This window comes from Mastacembelus armatus, chromosome 19 (assembly GCF_900324485.2).
Source record: "Mastacembelus armatus chromosome 19, fMasArm1.2, whole genome shotgun sequence".
NCBI lineage: Eukaryota > Metazoa > Chordata > Actinopteri > Synbranchiformes > Mastacembelidae > Mastacembelus > Mastacembelus armatus.
Genome location: NC_046651.1, coordinates 2,907,181 through 2,933,020, shown reverse-complemented (window position 1 = coordinate 2,933,020; position 25,840 = coordinate 2,907,181). Strand labels below are relative to the sequence as shown.

Genomic DNA, 25,840 nt, shown 5'->3' with positions numbered 1-25,840 from the left:
TTTGACAAAAGTATTTTACACAAAAATACAGATTCATAATAGACACACAACAAAATAACATAACAAGTAAATACAGGAAATACAAAAAGAAGAAATATATTAGAAATAAAAGCCCATAGTAAATAAACAGCCTACCTTGATTTAAAAAGTATAAGATCAGGGATTCCTCGAATATCAACAGGAATTTAGTTTTACAGTCCAGGAGTAATAATGACAAAGGCACGATCGCCTCAGCTTGCGTCTAGATCTAGAACATTTTCAACAGATATGGTGTCTGCACATTTCTTAGTTTAGAAAATGAGTAATCACTTAGGCTATTTATTAGGCCTATGTGTATGTGTATGACATATAGGCTACATAACATATAATATACTTAAATCAAGAAAAATATACATAGGCCTGGGCACAATGGGCACAAAGCATATCAAAAATAATATAAACATGTAAAATTACATGTAATTCTCTTATGTGTATTCGAGGTTAAATTAAATTGCATAATTTAGAACTACGTTTCCCATGATCCATTTCAGAGGAGCGACGGTAAACAGAAGAAAGCGGAAACAAAGGAGGCTCTGTTAAACCACAAACACATCCCGGCTGTCTAAGTACTCAGGGGATACCTTACAGCCATTGACTGTGACAGCATTGGTACTGAAAGGCAAAGGAAACAGTGAGTCCAAGTGAGTTGGGGAGCGAACTACATCAGTTACCATGGCACTGAAAAGAATACAGAAGGTAGGTTTGAATAGCTAGTTAGCTTTGGTTGTCAGCTAATGGTAGCTAACTGACCCAATAGGGGCTAACTTTACTCTTCTTTTCCACAAAAAGAGTATTCAAGTTTTCAAGCTTGGTCCTGTCTTAAAACAACTTCTGGTGAACTGTGAAAGGTTTCTAGAAATATGTTGCTTGTTGACACCCCCCAGAACATTCACAATGACAACTTCAAACTTTTTTGGTTGCTCGCTAACAAATAGCTAAGTTATCTTAGTAACGTTAGTCATACTGTTGTGCTACCTTCATGTCAGCTTGATACTCATGATACTCTCACTGTTATAAGTAACGTTACCAACAGTGGCTTTCCTGTACATGTCCTCATGGCTGGAGACAAGTGACGTTACCACGACTCGTCACGTTTTTTGCCCTAATTGCCCTGCTCTAGATCCTTTCAGCTACAACCTCAATTCCAAAAAAATTGGAATGCTGTTTAAAATCTACATAAAAACAGAATACAATGATTTGCAAATCTCATAAACCCCTATTTTATTCACAATAGAACATAGAAAACATTTCAAACGTTTAAGCTGAGAAAATGTACCTTTTTAAGAAAAACATATGGTCTCAAAAAAGTTGGGACAGAAGCAACAAAAGGCTGGAAAAGTACATGGCACTAACAAGGAAGAGCTGGAAGAACATCCAATTGGCAACAGGTCAGTAACATGATTGGGTATAAAAAGAGCAGCTTAGAGAGTCAGAGTCTCTCAGAAGTAAAGATGGGCAGTTTCACCAATCTGTGAAAAGCTGTGTATATATCATATCATCACCTACAGTTCATAATATCATCAAAAGATTCAGAGAATCTGAGGAAATGTCTGTGTGCAAGGGACAAGGCTGCAACACAATACTGGATGTCTGTGATCTTCGGGCCCTCAGAAAGTACTGCATTAAAAACATGATTCTGTGATTGACATCACTGCATGGGCTCAGGAATACTTCCAAAAATCACTGTCTGTGAACACAGTTTGCCATATATGAACATGGTCCCATCTTCTCTATCATGCAAAGAAGAAGCCATATATTGTCTTCTCTGGACCAAAGCTCATGTAAAATGGTCTGTGGCAAAATGGAAACCTGTTGTGTGGCAGACAAATCAAAATGTGACATTCTTTCTTGCATCAGTGCCTATAGAATGGGCAGCTTGCAGATCTGGAAAGGCATCATCAATGCTGACAGCATGTCTTTTTCAAGGAAGGCCTTGTATATTTCAGCAGGACAATGCTATATCACATACTGCATCTATGATAACAGCATAGCTTCGTAGTGGAAAAGTCTGGGTGCTGAACTGTCCTGCCTGCAGTCCAGACCTTTCACAAATTGAAAATATTTGGAGCATCTTGAAACAAAAAATATGACAAAGAAGACCCAGGACTGTTTAGCAGTTGGAATCCTATGGCAGGCAAGAATGGGATGACATTCCTTTCCCAAAACTCCAGCAACTCGTTTCCTTGGTTCCCAGATGTTTACAGACTGTTAGATGCTACACCATGGTAAACATGGGCCTGTCCCAACTTTTTTGAGACGTGTTGCTGCCATCAATTACAAAATGACCCTATAGTTTTCTTAAAATTGTAAATTTTCATGTTTGAATTTTTGAAATGTTTTCTATGTTATATTGTGAATGAAATGTGGGTTTATGAGATTTGCAAATCATTGCCTTCTGTTTATTTTTTTTTTTTTAAGATTAGTTAGTTAGATTTTACACAGCATCCCAACTTTTTAAGGCCTCAACACCGGAGGTGCAATGCCCTATTGTTTCTGAAAGGATTATTATTAGGGCCCAAGCACCAGAGGTGCGAAGCCCTATTGTTTCTGTGAAAATTTTTTTTTTTTGTTTGTTTTTTTGTTTTGTTTCCCACTGCTGAATTGGTTCCCATGAGAGAAAACTGCACACACTTGTTACCATGGTGAGCAGTTAAAGACAAAGTCTAAGCCATAGGTGTGGCCCAGGGACTCCATGGCATCCCCCTATGTCAGTGAGTTTTGTGGTTGGTATGTAGTTTCAGCTACACACATTAAACTTGGTAGGTGTATGGAACTTGCCAGGGCGAACATTTTTTTACATATACATTGCTATAGCCATGCCCAACAGGAAGTGAGATATTTTTAGCATACTCCTTTTACACCATGCATCTGATTTGTATCAATTTTGGTATACATGATGTCGGCATGTTGCTGATGCTAAATTGCAATTGTTTTGATATGTTGTAATATGACAAAATAGAATTATGATGAATTTTAGTACTTCACCAAATTAACAGGAAATGTGTCATAAATTTAAAATGCATTCCTTGACAAACACCAAACCTTAGTGGTTACTGAGAATGACTGGTGATATATGTACATGTGCAACACGGCCGACTGACACACAGTCACACCGCGTGGCAAGCTAGCAATTAGTGCTTCCAGTGTCTAAAGGTTGTGAAATTTGGCACACTCTCATTAGTTCTGTACATTTGATGGACATCCCATATTGAGGGTGCAATATTAGATGGCGACATGTGAGGGCTTGCGTCACCGGAGGTGCTCAGGGCCTGTCATTGCCGCTCTCTATATTTTGGAATTGGGGTTGTACCTTAACTACCATGACTTGGGGTAACTGCCTTAGTAGAATATTAAAAGTTGATGATATGGCCATGAGGAAAGTGTCAGTCAGCTATAACAACTACACACTCTTGTGAAAGCTAGAATTTGCATTGGGAAGTCAGAATTATAATATGCCATAATTATACACAGAAGTGACTAGCTTTTGTGCACTTCATGAAGCTTTAGTATGGGTACAACTCCCAGGGAATATCAGGAAAGCTCTTCCTCTCCCTCATGCCACTGCTAATAATTAAGTCTCTATCTTGTACTGATGGAAGATGCAAGTGTCTTGGTACAGGTTATGTGCTATTGAAACATCAAGAATGGATGTCTGCTAGTTGCTGAAGTGACACTATGAAAACTGATATATTCTTATGCAGACAGTCATTTTTTTTACCCACCACACCAAAATTGTTGTGCACCTTATACAGTAATATTGCTGATAATGTTGCTGTTAATGAATGGACCTAACCAGTTCTACAGTTTTAAGTAAATGATTTTACTTATTTTAATACCTTACCCTATTCTTTTAAGTTTTGTAACTGATACCCTATTTTTAACCAATCCACAGTGAAGTTACTCCTCCCAAAATCCTGAAAAGATCCCAAACGATGTCCTGGTCAGGATTTAGAATCTTCACCATCAGCATCAGTACCATCACTGATTAATTTGTTTTAAAAACTGCGAGAAAAAAAAAAAAAGCACTTAGGAATCCCAAGAGATGTGCTGGAGCACACCTGATAAACAAAATTACTCTGTAGAACCAAAATTGTGTATATACTGTATTATCAGCATTAGTCACTGGCTGAGCTCATAAACAAGCATACGTAAGGTTAATTAATTGTCAACAGTTAAAACAGAAGAAATCAAAGTAGTGCCTATGAATTTTGGATGCCAAAGTGAAAATGAGTATTACATTTGATAGTATCTTTTTAACCTAATACCTAGCTGCATTATATCTGCTGTGGTGAACAGGAGCTCCAGGACCTACAGAGAGACCCTCCAGCTCAGTGCTCAGCTGGACCAGTGGGGGATGACTGTGAGTATGCATGAACACACATATTCCATGTCTCAACTGAGTATACCTGAATGTGGCAGCTTCCTACTTCTAATGGACTGTTTTATGGTTAATTAAACTGATTTGCATAAAACCATCAAATAGGACCGTTGTAGTATTACACCCTGTCCTAGAACTAGAAGCAACAGGACAAAATAGATGTTTGTTTAAGATCTGTTTGGACAAGAGGGATGGGCATAGTCAGCAAAATGAGGAGTTGCAAGATTCCACTTCAGATTTCAATCCAGTGTGTTGCAGATGGAATTACTTGATCCATAACAGCAGCTTATTCTTAAATGTCTTCTGTTGAAGACCCATTCATAAATCAGTTCTTATCATTGCTGTGACGTTTTACCCTTATTTGCTTCTTAGTTATGGTACAGTATTTGACATTTATGTGAGAGCAATATGTTTTTTGGGACATAATAATGAACATAATAGTGCTTGCAGGTTCTGCTCTGTTTTTAGGGGTCACTTTTAAGCCATTCTGACGTCACAAACTATTTTAGTGAGAGTCCCCCTATTGGGAGCACAATACAGTCCAAGAACAGAATTTATATTAAGTTCTTCCAACACAACACTGCTAATAGAAAGATTTGGAGGGTTTTATAGTAACCTTTTGACTAATCCAGGCACAGACCGTGACTGGATACAGGAGTGGCTGAAGCCACACAGATTACAGTTTCAGGAACAGCTCTACCACACATAGGGAAAGCTGGGCAGAGGTGCAAGCATCAGTAGACAAAGTGTGTTGTAACTGATGGATATTGATTGTGGAACATTCTGTCTGCTACATTTACAGCTTAATTTCTCTTGTGTTTTGTTCTTTTCTCCCTAAATTGCTTCTAGTGTTTCATTGGCAGGCGACCATAATGGGTCCGGTGAGTATCATTACTCTGGGCTTTCAGTCCTCCCATACAGACTCTGATGCGGTAGAAAAGGTCTTTTACTAGCTGTGAGGTGAGAGTTGCCCGAAATATACTTGCAATGCAGTGATGTTCAATAGTTAATGAACTAACACTATCATTTTCCAAGACTAGGGAGACTTGGTACTGTAATCTGTTGACCAGATGCAAAACTGAAGACAAGTTCACAGGTTGGGTGCTGTATGAATGTGGCCATTGCAGACTAACTAACTAATGGAGTACATCATTGCATTGGAATCCTTGAGTGTTGTAAGATAATGCAAAAATTAACACACTAGAAGAAGAGTCTACAAAACTACTAAACATCTTTAAGTGGAGTTAAATCTATACACATGGCTGCCCTGTCCTGGAGCAGATGTATTTCAGTTCTGCAGGTTAAAACATATGTACTGATGAGTCATTTCAGTGGAAAAACTGATTCATTGTACCAACACAATCAGGGCATGGTGTAATATTCAGTATTTACTAATAATATGGACCAGCAGAATCGTGTTACTGTCCATTATAATTTTATAATGGACAGTTTATAACACATTTGAAGCACAAAAATGATCAAATATCAAAGTTGAAGTAGGAAGTGGGTCTGTACACTATGATGGATGCATGGATGGATCATGAGAAGTTGAGCCCTTGAGCAAAGAAATAAAAGGCCCCTATTTTTCCTACATTTGTAGGAGAAATCATGTGATTTGTCATCACGTTGTGTCTCCTTGTGGTTATGTGTCTCTAATTTTTTAGACATTTTGTGCACATTTTTGACACATCTCTTCATAGTCATTTTCATATTTTAGTCATCCCTTTGTAATGTAAAGTTCTATCTGAATATAAGCATAACATAAAGTATTTCACTCTCCTATTATATAAGACCAACCCTCTTAAAGCTTGATGGAAAACTGTCACCTATTACTTACAGAAAATGTATTGTTTTTACTATTCATTGCTCATCCTGTTATATTTTAGTTATAATTCCCCATGGAGAATAAAACTTTAAAAACTAATTTTACATCATTTTACTCAAGTCAGATCTACAGTTAATCGTTCACAAACACATCTGCCTGGATTTGGACTTGTAAAGTTGCTGCATTTTAAATTACCACTCTTGATACATCAGCACTGTATGCATTGTATGAGCAGCTGACAAAATCATAATCGCTTTGCTTCAAAGTCCACATACCCCAATGAGAGCCTCCCCAAGTTGAACCTTTTGATATATGTCCCTCTTTTTTTGGAGTGGTGGTGAATTTGCTCATTGTCAGTCATTTGTCAGTGATGTTTAGTGGAAAATGTTATTGACAAAAATGTCTCTTTTTTTTTTTCGTCAGGGTGACAGTCCTTACCAAGGAGGAGTTTTCTTTCTCACAATCCATTTCCCTACTGACTACCCATTCAAACCACCAAAGGTAAGTGATGTGGTTACTCAGAGCTTTGTCATGTCATACAACATCAAGAACCATTTCCTTTGTTTTGAGCTAAAACTCACTCTTTTTAGCTGTGTGATGAGAATATACAGGTTAGAGGTTAAGGGTTCAAAAGTAATTGGACAGGTATGCATGAAGTCAAACAAAATCCCCATGGTTAATATGTTGTGGAAAACTCTTTGCACTGAATGCCATTACTGTACTGTCTTTTTAACTTGTATGGTCATTTCTTTATTGACAGACAACTCCAACTCTGTAAATGGCCTCTCTCAAATCTCAGTCCACTCTGAACTATGTGTGAGCTCAGTAAGTGTGTACTTTCCAAATGATTTTGTTTTACAGGTAGCATTTACAACAAAGATTTATCATCCAAATATCAACAGCAATGGCAGTATCTGTTTGGACATTCTACGATCACAGTGGTCTCCAGCACTAACAGTGTCTAAAGGTAATTACAGCGTCCTTTTGCCATTATTGTATCAAAAGTGTAAGTGTAATGACAACTTTAAGACACAGTTGGATCTTTAATATAACATATATGAGCAATTAATATATGTGATGTAAAATATAAAGTCATGGTTGTGGTGGTGAGATAAGTGATTCCTGACAGGTTTTAATTATTTTTTGGAGGCAACTACATTAGATTGTGTTAGTTTTAGGTAGATGGATAAAATAAACATGCAGTATACAGTTGAATGCAAATTCCGTATTTAGTTGATTTTGGTGTAGTTTTTAATGCACTCACTCAAACATAATTGACTTTTTACAACTTGTAAGACAGGCCAATAATTGTCAGCTGATGATATAATCTGTGACTCAACAACTTTGGATTTCTCTAAAAAGCTGACTGAGGATCTGAAAATTAATTAACTAATTGGTGCCTACAAAACAGGAGGAGATAAAAAGATATGAGTATGTTTGCAACTTGATGTTTCTATTCTATGAAATTATATTGAAAATGGCAATAAGGGGAAATTTGGAAATTACAATAACATCTGGAAGACCTTCAACTAAAACTAAAATTAAAATAATGTACACTAAGCTAAAAGGCAGAGCAAAACCTCATGTATCTGCAAAGGAGCTGGGGGAAGGTGTAATTGAGACAGGAGAGGGCGTACATTGTTCGCAGTCCCACCGTAAAGTGATGATCCACAAAGAGTGCCTATAAGAATCATCACAAGGAAATTTTAAGTTACTTGGCCACAGTCACCAAAGATGTATAATGTTCTCCTTTGGGTTTGGATGGCACTTAGTAAAGTACCGTAATTATTGTTTTCTATTTTTTTTGGGTAAATGAATAAAAAAATAACACTGCAATAACATTGAAGAAAGAGTGATTTAGCTGTATAATTAGGTAGCCTTCCAGTAACGTTTTAATTTAAATGTTAAGTAAATTTGAATGCAGCATTGAAATCTTTTTAGTTTCAGATGCAAATAAACTTGCCTTGTCTGAACACCTGTTATCTACGTTAACTAATATGAGCCTTTTTATTTCCTCTTTATATCCTAGTTTTATTGTCCATATGTTCATTGCTTTGTGATCCAAACCCAGATGACCCCTTAGTTCCAGACATTGCACACATCTACAAGAATGACAAAGAAAAGTGAGTGTATACTCAGGCTCAGCTCATGCTTCATTGTTTGCTAATAACAGTATCAACACCCGGTGATATGTTGATGTTGTCAGTTGTTACAATCTGCTGCCTTCATTTTTGTCTTTTTTCTCCTCAGATACAACAAACTAGCAAAAGAATGGACCCAAAAGTATGCCATGTAAAGAAAAAAACATCAAAGATACAAAAAACATACTTCCTTTTTTAAGTCACAACACACTGTAAATTATAGTATGGAATTCTTAACTAATCTTTGGGAGTTTCCATCAACCTGTACTGTCAAAAATGTTCTTAATCTGAGACAATGATATACCTTATTTTATTTTTGAAAGAAACCAGAGTGCTTTCCCTTTAGCAGATAAGAAAGACTGCCCATGGTCATTTAAAATGTCCAGGATAACTTATAGGCCTATTGTTTAATTTATAAAACACAAGTTTATGACAGACTGCTTAACAACAGTAAATTGTAGAACATAAATGCCTCAATATAACATTCAGCAACATTTTTTCATAAGACATTAATAGTGCAGCAGGATAACATACTGCTCCATAACTGGAAAATACTAGCTTCAGCCTCTGCTATATCTATCAGTAATCAGCAGACACCACACTGAACCCTGGGAATGGTGAAAGCGTGAATGCCAAATATGTAAACCTCTCATTATTACACGTCTGTAAAACAAAGAATACTAACAATTTCCCTCCAGGTATCCCTGCTCTACATGCAAGGGTACCTGGAGCAGGTGTTTTCATCCAAGCAGAACAGTTGCCCTTGAGCACCCAAGTTGGACATTCTGATGTAGATTTTTAGGATTTTGTTGAGTTTATTTGCATCTTGTAGCAGATGAAGTTGAATGGAATTATTATTATTATATGGCATGATGTATTTGTTTTTTCTTTTTCGTTTAAATCACTAAGTACTGTGTCATTAAAATGTTGTCCTCTTTTCCCTGGAGAATACTGGGTTTTTGGTTGGATTTACACAGGCAGAAAGATCAGGTTTCTAATGAATGAAGCCTGTTATCTAACTCTTACATATATTTTTTGTTAGACCTCCAGTCTGCCTGTAATGTATCTGTGTTAAAATCACATTTTCTCTTCTTGAAAGTGTCATTTGTGTGCCTGAGGCCCATGTGGCACCTTTTGTACTGAATTAAAAGATGGTACAGTTTTTATCATGACTTTATGGTCTAGCTATGTTTTTCTCACTGTGATAAATGTTGATGTGTGGCGCTCAGTTCGTATCTTTATGTGACATGGTCTAATTTAGCGATAATATTGTTTGGTATGAAGTGATCTAACTCATTTTTACCTACTAGCTTCTGTAGTCTGGGACACCGGTGGCTGTAAATAAATAGTGCAAAACAGACTCAAATGTGAAGATCACAAATAATAATTTATTATTTCCGCCTTCAGTGAGCCTTATAAGAATGATATGGAAGCGTCATTACGTAAACATGATTAAACCTGACAGACTAGACCCAAGCGGAAGCGGAAGCGGAAGCTTTACAGTAAGTATGAACTGTTTTCCCACAATTCATTGTGTGAGGGTTAACGCGCCTTTTGCAGCCAGTGCATGTCAACAAGAGGACGGGCTCGGCTCTAGTCAAACCATCTGATGATCAGTAGGATAATACCTAGCTCTGGGACAGCGCGTCTGATTTCATTAAGCTGCTTTTACATTCATCTTCACTACCATGGCTCCGTTCAGCCTAATGACAGCAAGTGTTAGCCTGCTGGCTAAGTCCTTCAGTGTCGTGTCGTGCACGGGCAGCCTGGCAAGGTAGACAGCCCAAAGTTTCTGCACTGCATGAGCTATAGCAGAGCTACAGCAGCCCGCTAGCGTTGCCTGGAGAGAAATCCTAATAATAAACGCACGAGTGTACTAACTTACTGTGGAGTAAGTCAGCAGTCGGCCAGTTACAGCCATGTTGCAGTGCTTTGAGCGGGTGTGAGCAGCTTTGCACATATCAGTAAGGAAATGCATGGTGTATGTGTGACATGCACATTAGCATTTTACTGTGTCACACACGCGTGCTAACGCCTGAACATGGAATAATGTCTTGAAGGGAGCAACGATTCAGCTATGCTTTCTACACTTAATGTGAAAGCTTTGTATGAACTCACGTGTATTGAAATAAGGGCTGCTGTAGTGAAGTACATGTCAAGCACATTAGTTTACATCAGACTGTTCTGTTGTTCTTTATTAGGCACTGTTGAATTGCCAAATATATTTCTGAATGTCTACACAACAGGTGTACCAGTGTCCTCCCTGCTGCATACATAAGCCCAGCCAAGTGTCTGACCTCTCAGGCCAGCGGCCCACCAAAGAGACCTCTGAATGGATACATGAGATATGTTCTGCAGCAGCAGCCAGTTATGAGCAAACAAAACCCAGGTAAACTGCAACACACATTTTTTCTTCAGGTATGAAGCAACCTTACTGAAAATCACACTGAAATGTAGTGCACATGCCTATCTCTTTAACCTAGGTCAAAGACTCAAATCATGTTATTGTGTTATCCATGATTATCTTGTACATTTTTGCTTTCAGAAATCAAATCAGTGGATATTGTGAGGAAGATTGCCCAACAGTGGAGAATGATGAGCCCAGAACAGAAACAGGTATTTTTGTCTTTTACAAACTTAGTATAATAAAGTGCTATTTCTAAAAGAATATTACCTTTTGAGAACTGGGAAATGGAAATGTCCTTGTCTGAAGGCTTTCAACATCGTAAATGGCCTATTGGGCTGTGGCAGGAAGTGATATTTTGTGCAACACACATTCCCATATTTACAGTGGGTACGGAAAGTATTCAGACCCCTTTAAATTTTTCACTCTTTGTGTCATTGCAGCCATTTGCCAAAATCAAAAAAGTTCATTTTATTTCTCATTAATGTACACTCAGCACCCCATCTTGACAGAAAAAAACAGAAATGTACAAATTTTTGCAAATTTATTAAAAAATTAAAACTGAAATATCACATGGTCATAAGTATTCAGACCCTTTGCAGTGACACTCATATTTAACTCACATGCTGTCCATTTCTTCTGATCCTCCTTGAGATGGTTCTGCTCCTTCATTGGAGTCCAGCTGTGTTTAATTAAACTGATTGGACTTGATTAGGAAAGGCACACACCTGTCTATATAAGACCTTACAGCTCACAGTGCATATCAGAGCAAATGAGAATCATGAGGTCGAAGGAACTGCCCAAGGAGCTCAGAGACAGAATTGTGGCAAGGCACAGATCTGGCCAAGGTTACAAAAGAATTTCTGCAGCACTCAAGGTTCCTAAGAGCACAGTGGCCTCCATAATCCTCAAATGGAAAAAGTTTGGGACGACCAGAACTCTTCCTAGACCTGGCCGTCCAGCCAAACTGAGCAATCGTGGGAGAAGAGCCTTGGTGAAAGAGGTAAAGAAGAACCCAAAGATCACTGTGGCTGAGCTCCAGAGATGCAGTAGGGAGATGGGAGAAAGTTCCACAAAGTCAACTATCACTGCAGCCCTCCACCAGTCGGGGCTTTATGGCAGAGTGGCCCAACGGAAGCCTCTCCTCAGTGCAAGACACGTGAAAGCCCGCATAGAGTTTGCCAAAAAACACATGAAGGACTCCCAGACTATGAGAAATAAGATTCTCTGGTCTGATGAGACCAAGATTGAACTTTTTGGCGTTAATTCTAAGCGGTATGTGTGGAGAAAACCAGGCACTGCTCATCACCTGCCCAATACAATCCCTACAGTGAAACATGGTGGTGGGAGCATCATGTTGTGGGGGTGTTTTTCAGCTGCAGGGACAGGACGACTGGTTGCAATTGAAGGAAAGATGAATGTGGCCAAGTACAGAGATATCCTGGAAGAAAACCTCTTCCAGAGTGCTCAGGACCTCAGACTGGGCCGAAGGTTCACCTTTCAACAGGACAATGACCCTAAGCACACAGCTAAAATAACAAAGGAGTGGCTTCGGAACAACTCTGTGACCGTTCTTGAGTGGCCCAGCCAGAGCCCTGACCTAAACCCAATTGAGCATCTCTGGAGAGACCTGAAAATGGCTGTCCACCAACGTTCACCATCCACCCTGACAGAACTGGAGAGGATCTGCAAGGAAGAATGGCAGAGGATCCCCAAATCCAGGTGTGAAACACTTGTTGCATCATTCCCAAGAAGACTCATGGCTGTACTAGCTCAAAAGGGTGCTTCTACTCAATACTGAGCACAGGGTCTGAATACTTATGACCATGTGATATTTCAGTTTTTCTTTTTTAATAAATTTGCAAAAATTTCTACATTTCTGTTTTTTTTCTGTCAAGATGGGGTGCTGAGTGTACATTAATGAGAAATAAAATGAACTTTTTTGATTTTGGCAAATGGCGACAATGACACAAAGAGTGAAAAATTTAAAGGGGTCTGAATACTTTCCGTACCCACTGTATATGGCGTATGTCAGTCTTTTGCAATTATAATTTTTGTTGGTTGTTTGCTCTCTCCTAGCCATTTGAGGAGGCCTCTGTGAAGGCCAGGGAGCAGTTTAAAGTGGATTTCCAGCACTACCAGGCCCAGCTGACACCAGCGCAGGTCCAGCAACAAGCTCAGGAGAGGAAGCAGAGAATGGCCAAGAGGCGGGCAATCCGCAAGAAGAGGGTAAATTGAAAGTAAATAGCAAATACGATAATAAATAAGTGCCTGTTGCCAAGAGATTCAAGTTAGATTTCCTTTATGTGCTTTTAAAAACACATCATAGGCTTGATATCCAAATTATTTAGGCATTTGACTTTGTTGTGTCATGCTAGTCCCACACACTGTAGCAAACAGTGTGTCAGGACAGAGTTCTAAGGCGTACAGCTCCGAATTCAATCTGAATTCAAAGGCCCATTACATCAGCTGTCACACTGTTGAACAACAAATATGTCTCCTCCTTGTGTTTGTGATCCAGGAGTTAACCAACCTAGGGAAGCCAAAACGCCCTCGTTCTCCTTTCAACATCTTCATGTCAGAGCACTTTGAAGAGGCCAGAGGGGCTACCACACAGGTCGGTAACCATAGCGCTATGATGTGGTAATCTAAAGGAACAGTTTACAAGTCATTGATATTGGTGATAAGAGGTACTCTGACTGGTTAGACCTAAATGAATTTCAAACGGTGTCACAGGGAACATTTAACAAAGACACTGAGCCTCAGCAAGGATTTCATATATGTCCAAGTACTGTAAGTGGTACATAGTGGGAAAAAACTTAAATGTAAAACGAATATTCTTTTCAGTGGATCAGTGTGATGTGTATCATGGCTACTAATATACCTGTATTTTCATCAGGATGAGTATTTGGGCAGGAGTACTCATACTACTCAGTAGTTTTTATTATGAAATGTTTTACGAGCTGCTCTTCTGTAAACTATCAAAATTCTGGTGATTTCCAACGAAGTGCTAAAAACATCTCATTTGTCATAAAAAAGTGTTTTGGTTCCCCTTTTAAAGCTATCTTAATGCAACTATACCTGTATATGTTGCAGCTGATAAGTAATACGTAATTGCAGTGCAGAAATACTGAACATTGCTTTAGGTAGTTTGCAGTAGTGTATACTGCTTTGCACTAGTATTACTTAGTCTGTACCAGTACCAGTATTTTTTTTTTAGCTGTAAAAACATTGTGCCTAGTGTATGTCTTGGTGAAACTTCTTTAAAATTATAGGGGAACTCCCATGTCTTTGCACAGTGGTTTTTGATTTAATGCTTCTGATATTTATTCAGGCAAAGATGAAGTCACTGTTGGAGGACTGGAGGAATCTGTTCAGCCATCAGAAACAGGTTGGTCACACAGTAATTACGTATTCTTTAGTCTTGCAGTTCTAAGGTCTTCATGCAGTCCTGTGTTTGTTCCACCACTCAGGTGTACACACAGCTGGCTGAGGATGACAAAATCCGCTATAAGAATGAAATGAAGGCATGGGAGGACCACATGGTGGAGATTGGTCGAGAAGACCTGATTCGAGATCAGACCTTGTCTACTAAGAAAAAACCTGCTGCCCAGACTCCAACAGCCAAAAAAGAAACAAAGAAGGCTAAAGCTAAAGCAGTGAAGAAGGCCACTGCCACAGGGAAGTCAAAATCCACCAGGAAGACAACAAAAGGCAGCACCACAAAAAATGTCAGGACTACTAAGAAGACATAGGATGTGTATTTGTGCATCTACTGAGTCTAGATGGAAAAAAAGGTGGTCATGACAGCTGAGAACAGGAGTTCTGATAACCCAGGGCTGTGCTCTTTGTTTTTCCCTTGAAAGTCACAAAGCTCCCCAGTTCTCATGAACCCTTATTAGGTTTATCAGGGCAAACATTTTGTAGCATTCAGACAGATCAAGATCATTTTTAGGTCCTCCAGTGTCCAGTCAAAATTACACCAAACAGTAAAAGCAGGATTGTTACCAGGTACAGTGTGAGCTTATTTTCACCTGCTTGGCAAATACATATCCTTGCTTCAAGTGTTTGGTTAAATCCCTCAGAATGATGTAGAGTGGAATCGTTGCAGGCTGAGAGAATGACTTAGTTGTCAGCTAGGAAATATAATGGCAAAAGCTTAGTGTCAATGAGTGGATAGAGGAGGCGCACATACTCTTTATACTTGTCTGCAATGTTTAAAAGTACCTGTATGCCTGAGTGTAACCACAGTAATATTAAGGTTATGGTTGCTGTCCATAAAACAGCCATAATTTTCTGTATGTGATATGTCTTAGAGTGTTCGTGTAAAGAAAACAATCTGGTGTTATTGTACTTTTTGTGTCATACCTGTGAAAAGACCAAAACCAACATGAATGATCTGACTTTTCTCCCTTTTGTCTTCAAGCCCACTGGATGTAAATCATTAAGAACAGCTCACAATTACATGGTTTAATTAAAAGTTCTGGTAAATGTAATGGTCACTCCAGTTTTTAATCTATAAATAGTGCATTCACAGGAAGCAGAGCGGTGTATGTGGACTTAAATATAAAATAAGCTACTCAACGCAACAGTGCTTTTAGAAATTTGTGGATGCAATAAAGTTCTGAGGTATAAAGTACTGCAGAGTAGAAAGTATTGAGAAATGGACTAACACTGTTGGTTTCAGTCTTTTCATGAGATGTGCTAAAAGTAATAAAAGTCAAGAGTAACAATAGCCTTGTCCTTTGAGTGTTTCGTCTAGAGGTGTGCATTCCACAGTGCAGCTTGTCAGCCTGTCCTGAATAACGTTCTACTCTTAAGAAAAGTGCCATTATCTGCAAATGTTCAGCCACATGTTCTGAGGATCAGACAGCACCAGTTGCCATGAATGCAATTTGACTGAATATTTTTCTATCATTGCTGTTATTCATATTGTATAAGCTTTATACTGTGAATTCTTGTCAAATAGGGTCTAAGTAACATTTCAACTGACATTTTGCTTTTTAAACAGTTTCATGTTTCAGAAAAGCTTTGAATAAAATGGTTTTTGTTCTGTTGTGTCATCATCTTACAGGTAATAACAAAATCCATGTTTTTTCTGCAATATCTTCACCCAAATAATTATGTTTAAATGGCATAAAGGATATGAAGTTATGTGTCACCAAAACATCCTTTATTTTTAAATAAATTCAGCCACAATGACTTCATACTGACACTTTCTGGTCTTCATATTAACACCACACACCTGTTAAGTATGAAGAACATTTAAGTTCCTTTTGCTTTTAGAATGAATTTAGCATTACCAAATCCAGACAGCATCTACTTCTTCTTTGTATTGCATTTAATAAATATTTACATACAATCTTCTACAAAATGACCTCTTGTGGTTTCTAAAAACACATTTCTACAATGTTAAGAATACACCATACAGACCAGCTATAGAACACGTTCTCTGTGGCACCAGTGTTTATAGTCAACAGCAGTGAGAGGCTGTACTGACACTAGCCGCCTCAGTAAACGGACTGGATAATCATGGTTACAGTCAATGTAAAAATTGTTTTACATGGAAGATGCAATAAACTAGTAAAAGTCTACAATTTACAGTGTATAAAACATGAACTACATATATAAGAAAAAACATATTGCTATGCTAATCAGCCAATAAAAAAGTGATTTCAAGTAGTATCCTGACAGAAAAGACAAACAGCCAGCAGGGTTATATCTGAGCTGCTCAAGCACGATGATATTATTTATAGCCTCAAAAGCAGTTTTCATATCCAAACCTGGTGCTGGTGCTTGTTATGATCAAATGATCACATGATCAAATGCTGCACTTCAGTCTCGTAGAGTGAATACAGACCTGGATCTCCTCCTACATCTGCCTTCTGATTATTTAAAAGGTTGTTCCAGGCTCTGTGCTCTAATATCTTTATAAGCCTGCTTGAAGTTTTTCAAAAATAAATGACCTGAAAATGATTCCAGAAAGTGCAATGAAAAAGGTTTGGCGATGAACAGAACTTTGGTCTGCAGTTAATATAAAAACATCTACATCACTTTTTTACTGTGACAACAATGGGGGGTAAGAAACATCTGGATTTACAGCCGCTGCAAAAGAGTGATGACAACAAACATTTCATTACGTAATTTAAATACTATTATATTTATGTTTGCAAGAATGAATGAAAGTTAGAAATTCCAAGCACATCAAGTTTTGTCTATTATTAGTGCACTAACACTTTTAGAGCAGTACTTAGTCTATAAAGAACCCAAAATATTCCACATGGTGAAAGGCAAGTCCTGAAGTACAGGAAAGTTCAGGTTCGTGAAGCAGCTGCCCTAACAAAAAAAAAAAAAAACTCACAGCAAAGCTATGGAGAATAACCACAGACTACCAGCAATTTCTCCTCCACAGTGATCTGTTTGTACAGTAACACAACATGTCCCCTCTGGTCAGGAATCTTTCACAGCTGAAAATAAATCTTTACTTATGTGCCTTTCAGATCTGCTGGGTTTCTGAGCAGTAGATATTATCAGGGTCCTGGTTGCTGCTGTGTTCCACGTTGTCTCAGTAAAGCTTGGAAATCAGGGGATACGACCAGTTTGTGGCAAACGTTTCCCAACACCATCATGTTTCCAGTTGTCCCATCTGAGAGATGCACAGACACCAATTCCTGCAGAAGAAAGGGATAGGATATTGGTCTATTAATAATAGAGTGGCTTTATGTAATCACACTGACTCAGAATCATGGACAATATTCAACAGCATTCCAACAGCAACAATCACTTTTCCTGCAGATCACTCCAAATTCTGAGACAGTTCTAGATTTTCAGTGATATTCAACTCAGAAGATGTGATAGCTATTTCAAAAGCTTCAGCTGGGTGTTCCTGAAGTAGTTAAGCTGACGACCTGCTTCTTCATTAGTCTGCAAACACATCATTGGTGACCAAAGAACTAAATTTGAACTTCATCTATTTACAGCATTTTGGTCGTGCATCGTCCCTGCACAGTGGAACACCGAACAGTACACCATCACTACCACAGTTCCCTTTGACTGTGCAAAGCTGACAATTTGGACAGTAAATGGTGCCAGAGGAAAGCTAAACAAGTTTCCAAAACAGACATGGTTCATCCTTAGGGCAGTGGCAGTGTCCCCCAGAGCCCAAGGAAAGCCAGGCTTCTCTTGCTTTTTCAAACTGTAGTTGTCAATGTAATAAAAACACATCATGGTTAACACATTACGCAGTTAGTGCTGTTAATGCTTCTGTGCTGTTACTGGCTACCATCTTTTCTGTGAAACAGCACCCCTCTAAGTGTTATGTGGTGAAACACTATATCGCCTAAAGTCGCATCCAGGAGGAGAGCATGCCAAAGTTGGCAAAAAAATGTAAAGATTAGCCACTGCCAGACTGTGATTGGACTGGACTATGCCAAGGTAGGCCCGAACGTGATTAAAACAGTCTTCTCCTTTAAATAAGGTGAATGAAATATACACTGGGCAGCATGGTGGCTGAGTGGTTAGCACTGTTGCCTCACAGCAAGAAGGTTGTGGGTTCGCAACCCGGCCTTTCTGTGTGGAGTTTGTATGTTCTCCCCGTGTTTACTCCGGGTACTCCGGTTTCCTCCCACAGTCCAAAAAAGATGCATGTTAGGTTGATTGGTGAATCTAAATTGCCCGTAAGTGTGAGTGTGTGAGGTTGTCTGTCTTTGTGTGTCTCTATGTGGCCCTGTGATGGACAGGTGACCTGTCCAGGGTGTACCCCAGCCTTTCACCCGAGAGAGAGCTGGGATAGGCTCCAGCAGATCCCTGTGACCCTGGCTTTCAGGAAAAAGCAGGTATAGAAGATGGATGGATGGAAATATACACTGCCTTCTGCCTCTGTGGCTTTACTGTTCACTGAATTGGCCATGTGTGCTTTTTTTATTGTAGCTATATTGCTTATTGTGCTTCGCTTCCCTGAATTGAGTTAGTCAGTCCACTGAAGTTGATGTTTTATTGTGGTTGCTTACACACAGAAAATAAGCTTTATGGATAGCCCTCAGGTCTCAGGTAGCTTAATAGATGAGGCAGTCACAGCTTACAGCCCAGGTCTGGTGCAGGGTTGTTAGTTTTTTAGGTCTAACATGAACATTTGACCTAGTTTTAAACGATATTGGAGTATGGAAATATTTTTGTATGTCAACCACATTTTATGTGGTCACAGTTAGGTCAGTTTGTAGAGCATGGGTGATGGTCCGACGGAAGCATACTCCTAACCAGAGGCCCATGGCTCATCACCGACACACCCACTGGAGCCTCTGATAATTGGCGATTCCATGGTCGGGAAATGTGAAGTTAGAGACTCCAGCGACCATAGTCAAATGTATTCCTGGGGCCAGAGCGGGCGACATCGAGTCAAATCTGAAGCTGCTGGCTAAGGCTAATTGTAAATATGGAAAAATTGTTATTCATGTCGGCAGCAATTACACAAATTGGAGATCACTAAAACTAATGTTGAGTCGGTGTGAAATTTTGTCAAAACAATGTCGGACTCCGTAATTTTCTCTGGACCCCTTCCCAATTTGACCAGCGATGACATGACCAGCTGCATGTCGTTGTCCGTCGCTGGCTGTCTAGGTGGTGTCCAGCAAACGATGTGAGCTTCGTAGACAATTGGGCCACTTTCTGGGGAAAACCCGGTCTGGTAGCGAGAGACGGCATCCATCTCACTTTGGATGGTGCAGCTCTCATCTCTAGAAATTTGGAGCCAACCTAAAGTTTGACAATCCTGAGAGGGATGACCAGGATGCAGAGACTCAGTCTAAAACGCCTCTCTGCAGTTTCCTTAGAGCTGTCCCGCCCAAACCACATAGAGACTGTGTCTGCCCCTCGAACATATGAATCATATAAATCAGATGTTAACACAAGAGGAGTTATTCATAAAATCCTAATAAAAATTAAGACAACTTGCCTTATTGAACAGAACAACAGAACAGTCAGATGTGGATTATTAAATATCAGGTCACTTTCATCTAAATCTCTGTTAGTAAATGATTTGATAACTGATCACCAAATTGACCTACTTTATCTTACTGAAACCTGGTTACAGCAGGATGAATATGTCAGTCTGAATGAATCAACCTCCCTCAGTCATAAAAATGATCATGTTCCTCGAAGCACAGGTCGAGGTGGAGGAGTAGCTGCAATCTTCCAGTCAAACTTATTATTAAACTTTCATCCTCAGAACAGTTATAACTCATTTGAGAGCCTCACTCTGAGCCTCTCACATCCAAACTGGAAAACACAAAAACCAGTTCTACTTGTCATTGTGTACCGTCCACCTGTCCCTTACTCAGAGTTTTTAACTGAATTTAATCTGATTTAGTGCTTAGTTCAGATAAAGTCTTTATAGTGAAAAACTAGTCCATGCATTTGTTACCTCAAGGTTAGATTACTGTAACTCATTACTATCTGGATGTCCCAGTAACTCCATAAAGAGCCTCCAGTTAATTCAATTCAATTCAATTTAATTTTTTTTGTAAAAAAAAAAAAAAAAAAAAAAAATCACTAAATCACAAAACAAATCATCTCAAGGCACTTTACAAAAACAATCCAGAATCCAGAATGCTGCAGCAGATCAACCTCCTTCATACCTTAAAGACCTCATAGTACCATATTATTCCAATAGAGCACTTCGCTCTCAGAGTGCAGGTCTCCTTGTGGTTCCCAGAGTTTCCAAAAGTAGAATGGGAGGCAGAACCTTTAGCTATCAAGCTCCTCTCCTGTGGAACCAGCTCCCAGTCTGGGTTCAGGAGGCAGACACTCTCTGTACTTTTAAGGCTAGGCTTAAGGCTTCCCCTCTCCTCCTATCCTCCCTCCTCGCATGTACACCATTGAATGTCACTAACTTTGTGCTCTCTCTCTTTTTTCTTCCGTTAAAGGGAGTTTTTCCTCTCCACTGTTTTTTTTTGTTTTTTATGTAAAGTGCCTTGAGATGATTTGTATTGTGATTTGGCGCTATACAAAAAAATTGAATTGAATTGAATTTGAAACCCAAACCAGGTACCTGCAAGAAGGAGAATGCAGCTCCTTCACAGACATCCATCACAATATCACCCAGCTTCAGTTCCAACTTTCCTGACTTCCTAATCTGAAGTTTACCCAGAAATCCTTCTGGGAATTGTGACAGCACTGGACAGCCTTCCTTCACAACAGGCTCCTGGGGACAGGGAGAAACAACACATTACTAACTGGATGGACCTAACATTTGGGGGTTGAAAAGGCAAGCAGCTGATATAGCTGGTAAATCAGCAATTAAATGTCAAGCACCAGAAACCAAATAACTGTGTTAAGATGGCCGCAGACACAAATATTTTAAAACATCTTTAACATATGTACAAACAGTTTGACATAAAGGAGAAAAGTATTTGTAGCTGGCCTTGAAACAACTCTGCAATCCAGTGTGTTTTTGTATTTTCATGTATAGATTAGGTGCAACACACCATCTAACTCACTTGTGCTAGTGGATGAGCAGGCCTCTTGACTTCAGGCTTGCCTTCCTTCTTTGCAGGTTTCTCTGTTGTAGACCTGACCTCAAGGTTGGCCTTCTGTTCAGATACTCTGCATGGCATACAGTCAGGTAATTGCATGAAGAAGAGCTCCTCTCTGCCAGACAGAGAGAGATCTTGCAGCAGGTCTACCAGACGTGGCTGCTCTGGTTTGGGCAGCTCCGTCTTACTGTGGCCAGCTTTACTTTGAGCTCCAGAGACCAGAGGTCTGAACAGAGGAGGGTTATCTGGACCTGCCAACATGACAAACACTTCAACACAAAACTGCAGGGATACTGACTGATCATACACAGACATGAACCTAAGTGTGGTGCTCATTCAGACATGCACTCTTGGCTATCCATCCTCACTGCTACACTTTGTCTGATTTCAGAACTGTAACTCCACCCACTCCCCAGCCTCTTCCTGTATTATTATTTTGTGTTAACATATGTTTATGCTCATTAAATGTTCTGTTTTTCAGGCCTTTCCAGGGCAGTTTGTAAACATAAGGTCAGTTTATTTCAACGGATCTGTTCTACAACATTGTATGAGCAGAGTCTCATCATTGACCTAAGTTTCTTGACTAAAATGAAGTTCTGGTCAATGGGCATGCAAGTGTTAGTATTAGAGATGTGTTTTTTTCTCACATTTTGTTGTCAGCATCTGGCTCATGTTGAACTGACGCAGAGGCAGCTGGATGGGTTTCAGCTTGGCATCGTTCCTCAGGCCTGGATCATTTATGAACTGTAGGGGTAACACATCATATTAGTTATGACCAATACGGAGATGGACAACAATAATTCAAACTCACTGATTTTGTAGTGCTGTGCAGGCAACAGGCAACCCAAAGAACTTTATTTTCAGTTCTGCTGAGGTGTTATGGAAGCCCAGCTTGCTCTGGCAGTGGCCTTTAGCTCTTCTGCATTGGGTCTGCTGTAACGTATCTTCCTCTTCACAATACTCTACAGATTCTCTATTCTCAAGTTTGCAGTTCAAATCAAGCACAGGGATACCATGATCCTTAAACCAGGTATTGGTACTTTTGGCAGTGTGTGCAGGTACCAAGTCCTGCTGGAAAATGAAATCAGCATCTCTATAAAGCTGGTCAACAGAGGGAAGCATGAAGTGCTCTAAAAGTTCCTCACTGACCTTGGACCTGATAAAACACAGTGGATCAATACCAGCAAATGACATGGTTTCCCAAACCACCACAACCTGTGGAAACTTTACACTGGACCTCAAGCAACTTTGATTCTGTAGCTCTCTTCTCTTCCTCCAGACTCTGGGACCTTGATTTCCAAATGAAATACAAAATGTACTTTCATTTGAAAAGAGGACTTTGGACCAGATTTTCTTGAGCAACAGTCCAGTCCTTTTTGTTCTCAGCCTAGGTAAGATGCCTCTGTCTTGACACAAGGAATGTGACAGTTGTTGCTGTTGTTGCATGTCCTGGATACGTCTGTGTGTGATGGCTCTTGAATCACTGACACCAGCTGCAGTCCACTCCTTGTGAATCTCCCCCAAATTGTTGAATGGGCTTCGTTTCACAATCCTCTCAAGGCTGCTGTTAACCCTTTTGCTTGTGCACCTTTTTCTACCACATTTTTTCCTTCCATTCAACTTTCCATTAATGTGCTTGGATACAGCACTCTGTGAACAGCCAGCTTCTTTAGCAATGACCTTTTGTGTCTTACCCTCCTTGTGCAGGGTGTCAATGATCGTCTTCTGGACAACTATCAAGTTATCAGTCTTCCACATGATTGTGTGGCCTACTGAACCACACTGAGAGACCATTTAAAGGCTCAGAAAAACTTTGTAGGTGTTTTGAGTTAATTAGCTGATTATTTAACTTTTTCACAAAATTCTAATTTTCTTATATACTGAATTTTGGGTTTTCATTAGCTGTAAGTTTTAATAATCAAAATGAAAAGAAACAAACACTTGATGTACTCATAATTTCAAGCTTTAGAAATCTGAGTCAGATCAAGTGGGGATCTATCAAAGGTACACCGCTTTCAGTAACTGCCTCTTAACAGAAATCTGTTTCAGTGTGCTTATTACTGCCTGAGGACGAACCTGAACATCTGTGAACTTGTCCATTAATGAACAGCAGCTGGTGTCAAATACTCACATTATCCATCTGCAGTTTACTGAGTATGACATCTTCTTCCTTCTCTAACTGTTTGGTCTCCTTCTTCAGCAGTTTACAGACAGGGGCGGCAGTAGAGTCATGCAGGTCTGTGGCACCACGGCAGCCTGAACAGAGATGAAGTGTGAGTGCACCAATGATGCATCTGTAATAAAGCCTTTGTGGCAAGAAAACACATTAAAGAAAAGAGAAGGTGCATACCTGGTTTGCGTAGAGTGTCAGCAGGACCCTGTTCAAAGATGGAATGTGACTGTATGGTCTGAGGCGTCTCTCTCCTCCTCCCTCTGCTCTCCCTCCTCCTCTCATCCCTCTGTCTTCTCTCCTTTTTTGGAACCACATGGATCTTTTCCTTCAACCTGTTGAAGAATCATTATGTTCATTAAAATTAAATATGACATCCTAACAGCACCACATATGTTTCTGTATTAAATTAGGTAGTGAAATGATCTTCTTGGTAATAACTCACTCATCTTTGCTTTTCCTCACAGTGTGGACATTTGGTTCAAAAGTTTTCTTTTAAAAAGAAAGAGAGAAATATATATCATTTTAAGTATTACTGGCAGATGGTCAGCTGACATTTTCATTTCTATCACCAGTGAAGAGATAATGGTATTAGTTATGTGTTATTCATTACCTTTGGCTTTTTGAACGGTCCCCCCAGTGTCAGGTCCCTGGTCCTGAGGGACGTCAGTCTTCCAAGTGGAGCAGCGGGGGGCAAACTTCTGACGCGGTCTGGCAGCGCTCTGCCCGCGGTGAAACTCAGCCCGGTCCCGCTGCTTAGGCCGGAGGAGCCGGGAACATCCGAGTCGCTCATTATGTGTTATCAAGTCGTCCGTTCAGTATCTTACCTTTGTAGTGCTTGAGGCAGAGGCGTTTCCCATGGTTTTATTGTGTAGTTTGGGACGAACTGGCGCTTTTACTTTGGAAGCAAAGCCGGTACAGTCGGGTGAGTCCGGTTATTTGACTCCGTCCTGACTCTGTTCAGCAGAAATATTACGAGAGGTGAGCACATACAGATCAGGCACTTCACAGCCTATAACCCTGTTTTGTTCGCACTCGCGATATCAAAACAAGTTGCGCCACAATGCAAGAGCGCGCACTTATAAACACGACGAAATTTGCGTTTTTGCATAACCCAACACGATTACCAGTAGTTCCGCTCTATTGTGCAGTGCACGCCATCCTTCCTGACGTCTGCACACAAACATCTTGGACACATCTTCTTGGTCGTAACACAGCGGGATTTCCAGGCGAGCAAAATGTTAAATATATTGATCAGATATTATTCCATCACCTGTTTACGTGGTCAGTTTACATGGCCTTTTTCTTTTCTCCCGCAATGAATTGTTGTTGTTCAACCAATACTCCTCAGGTAGTACCAGCAGAGGGCGCTGTTTGCTTGGTGTGTGTGATGCCATGTCTTGTTACCGAGGTCTAAAAAAGCAGAAGAAGAGAAAAAAAAAAATCATACCATGAAACGCGCAAATGAAGACTGGGGTTCATCAGTATATTTGAAGAGATGCTATTGGGCCTAATGCACACTGCATATGTTGATTGTTTTCATCAATGAACACAAATTTGACTTTGATGTACATCAGCGCAAACGTCTGCTTAATATTTGTCTTGAACCCTCATCATTACAAAGGTAATGATCCTTGGATATGCTAACGCTTTTGTCTTTTGTGCTCACAACCGTGTTAAAATGATATCATTTCTATTTTATGCTACACCTTATGATTACCATACCTACAATAACTATACTACCAGACTCATTACACAGACACATGCTGTGAGTGAAAGTGTTTAAAACAAGATATGATAAGCTTTATTAATCACTGAAGGGAAATTAAGGTAGTCTTGTTTTGAAAGTAATAAATACTAAGTGGTAAATAAATACTAAGTAATAAAAGTTGAAGTCCAGGTAAAACAGCACACTTATTACCATAGTAATAAGTGTGCTTTTTATATTGTATATCTTTGTTCCATGACCAGTCCAACTTTTTGTCGAGGTTCATGCCTAGATATCTGTAGGTTGACACCACTTCACTGTCAGCATCACAGATGTTGACTGGATAAGGAGAGGGTTTAGACTTGAAAATCCACTACTATCTCCTTCGTTTTAGAGGTGTTTAGTAGTTTTTGTGACTCCAGTTACTGAAGGATTTTATCTGGCCTCTGTACTATTCTTTGTGTCCATTCCTGATACATGCAACAATCACAGTATCATCAGAATACTTCCCAATGTGGGACATTCAAAATTGTACTTGAAGTCTGCTGTGTAAAATGTGTTGAAGTAAAAACGATGACAGGAGGGCTTATTTACGCTGAGCTCACAGGAGGGTAGATTGCTGTTTTGTATCCAATCTATTGATCTA

General features: G+C 39.6%; 3 protein-coding genes across 7 annotated transcripts; 2 read left to right on the top strand and 1 right to left on the bottom strand.

Moving 5' to 3' along the window:
• Nucleotides 1–539: 539 nt before the first annotated feature.
• On the top strand, nt 540–9,555 carry ube2d1b (ubiquitin-conjugating enzyme E2D 1b). 2 transcript variants are annotated; one of them, XM_026315860.2, is made up of 7 exons: nt 540–680; nt 4,336–4,399; nt 5,267–5,298; nt 6,666–6,743; nt 7,104–7,209; nt 8,272–8,365; nt 8,493–9,555. In XM_026315860.2, exons 3-7 carry the CDS (start codon nt 5,290–5,292, stop codon nt 8,536–8,538), a joined length of 333 nt encoding a protein of 110 aa, XP_026171645.1. In that variant the 5' UTR covers nt 540–680; nt 4,336–4,399; nt 5,267–5,289; the 3' UTR covers nt 8,539–9,555. The 2 variants fall into 2 exon arrangements, with proteins under 2 accessions (XP_026171645.1, XP_026171644.1); XM_026315859.1 differs by having other exon boundaries at nt 540–735.
• A 339-nt stretch (nt 9,556–9,894) lies between these two features.
• Nucleotides 9,895–15,994, top strand: tfam (transcription factor A, mitochondrial). 2 transcript variants are annotated; one of them, XM_026315680.2, is made up of 7 exons: nt 9,895–10,157; nt 10,630–10,772; nt 10,929–10,999; nt 12,867–13,016; nt 13,309–13,404; nt 14,122–14,178; nt 14,261–15,994. In XM_026315680.2, exons 1-7 carry the CDS (start codon nt 10,072–10,074, stop codon nt 14,540–14,542), a joined length of 885 nt encoding a protein of 294 aa, XP_026171465.1. In that variant the 5' UTR covers nt 9,895–10,071; the 3' UTR covers nt 14,543–15,994. The 2 variants fall into 2 exon arrangements, with proteins under 2 accessions (XP_026171465.1, XP_026171464.1); XM_026315679.2 differs by having other exon boundaries at nt 10,627–10,772.
• Nucleotides 15,946–24,848, bottom strand: LOC113135555 (DNA-directed RNA polymerase III subunit RPC4). 3 transcript variants are annotated; one of them, XM_026315676.1, is made up of 9 exons: nt 24,760–24,848; nt 24,100–24,442; nt 23,932–23,978; nt 23,667–23,821; nt 23,448–23,572; nt 21,964–22,060; nt 21,281–21,567; nt 20,833–20,985; nt 15,946–17,458 (listed from the first exon to the last, which is right to left on the bottom strand). In XM_026315676.1, the coding sequence occupies exons 2-9, from the start codon at nt 24,277–24,279 to the stop codon at nt 17,318–17,320; spliced, it is 1,185 nt and encodes a 394-aa protein (XP_026171461.1). In that variant the 5' UTR covers nt 24,280–24,442; nt 24,760–24,848; the 3' UTR covers nt 15,946–17,317. The 3 variants fall into 3 exon arrangements, with proteins under 3 accessions (XP_026171461.1, XP_026171463.1, XP_026171462.1); XM_026315678.1 differs by lacking the exon at nt 24,760–24,848 and adding an exon at nt 24,614–24,751; XM_026315677.2 differs by lacking the exon at nt 24,760–24,848 and having other exon boundaries at nt 24,100–24,605.
• Between the last annotated feature and the right edge of the window lie 992 nt (nt 24,849–25,840).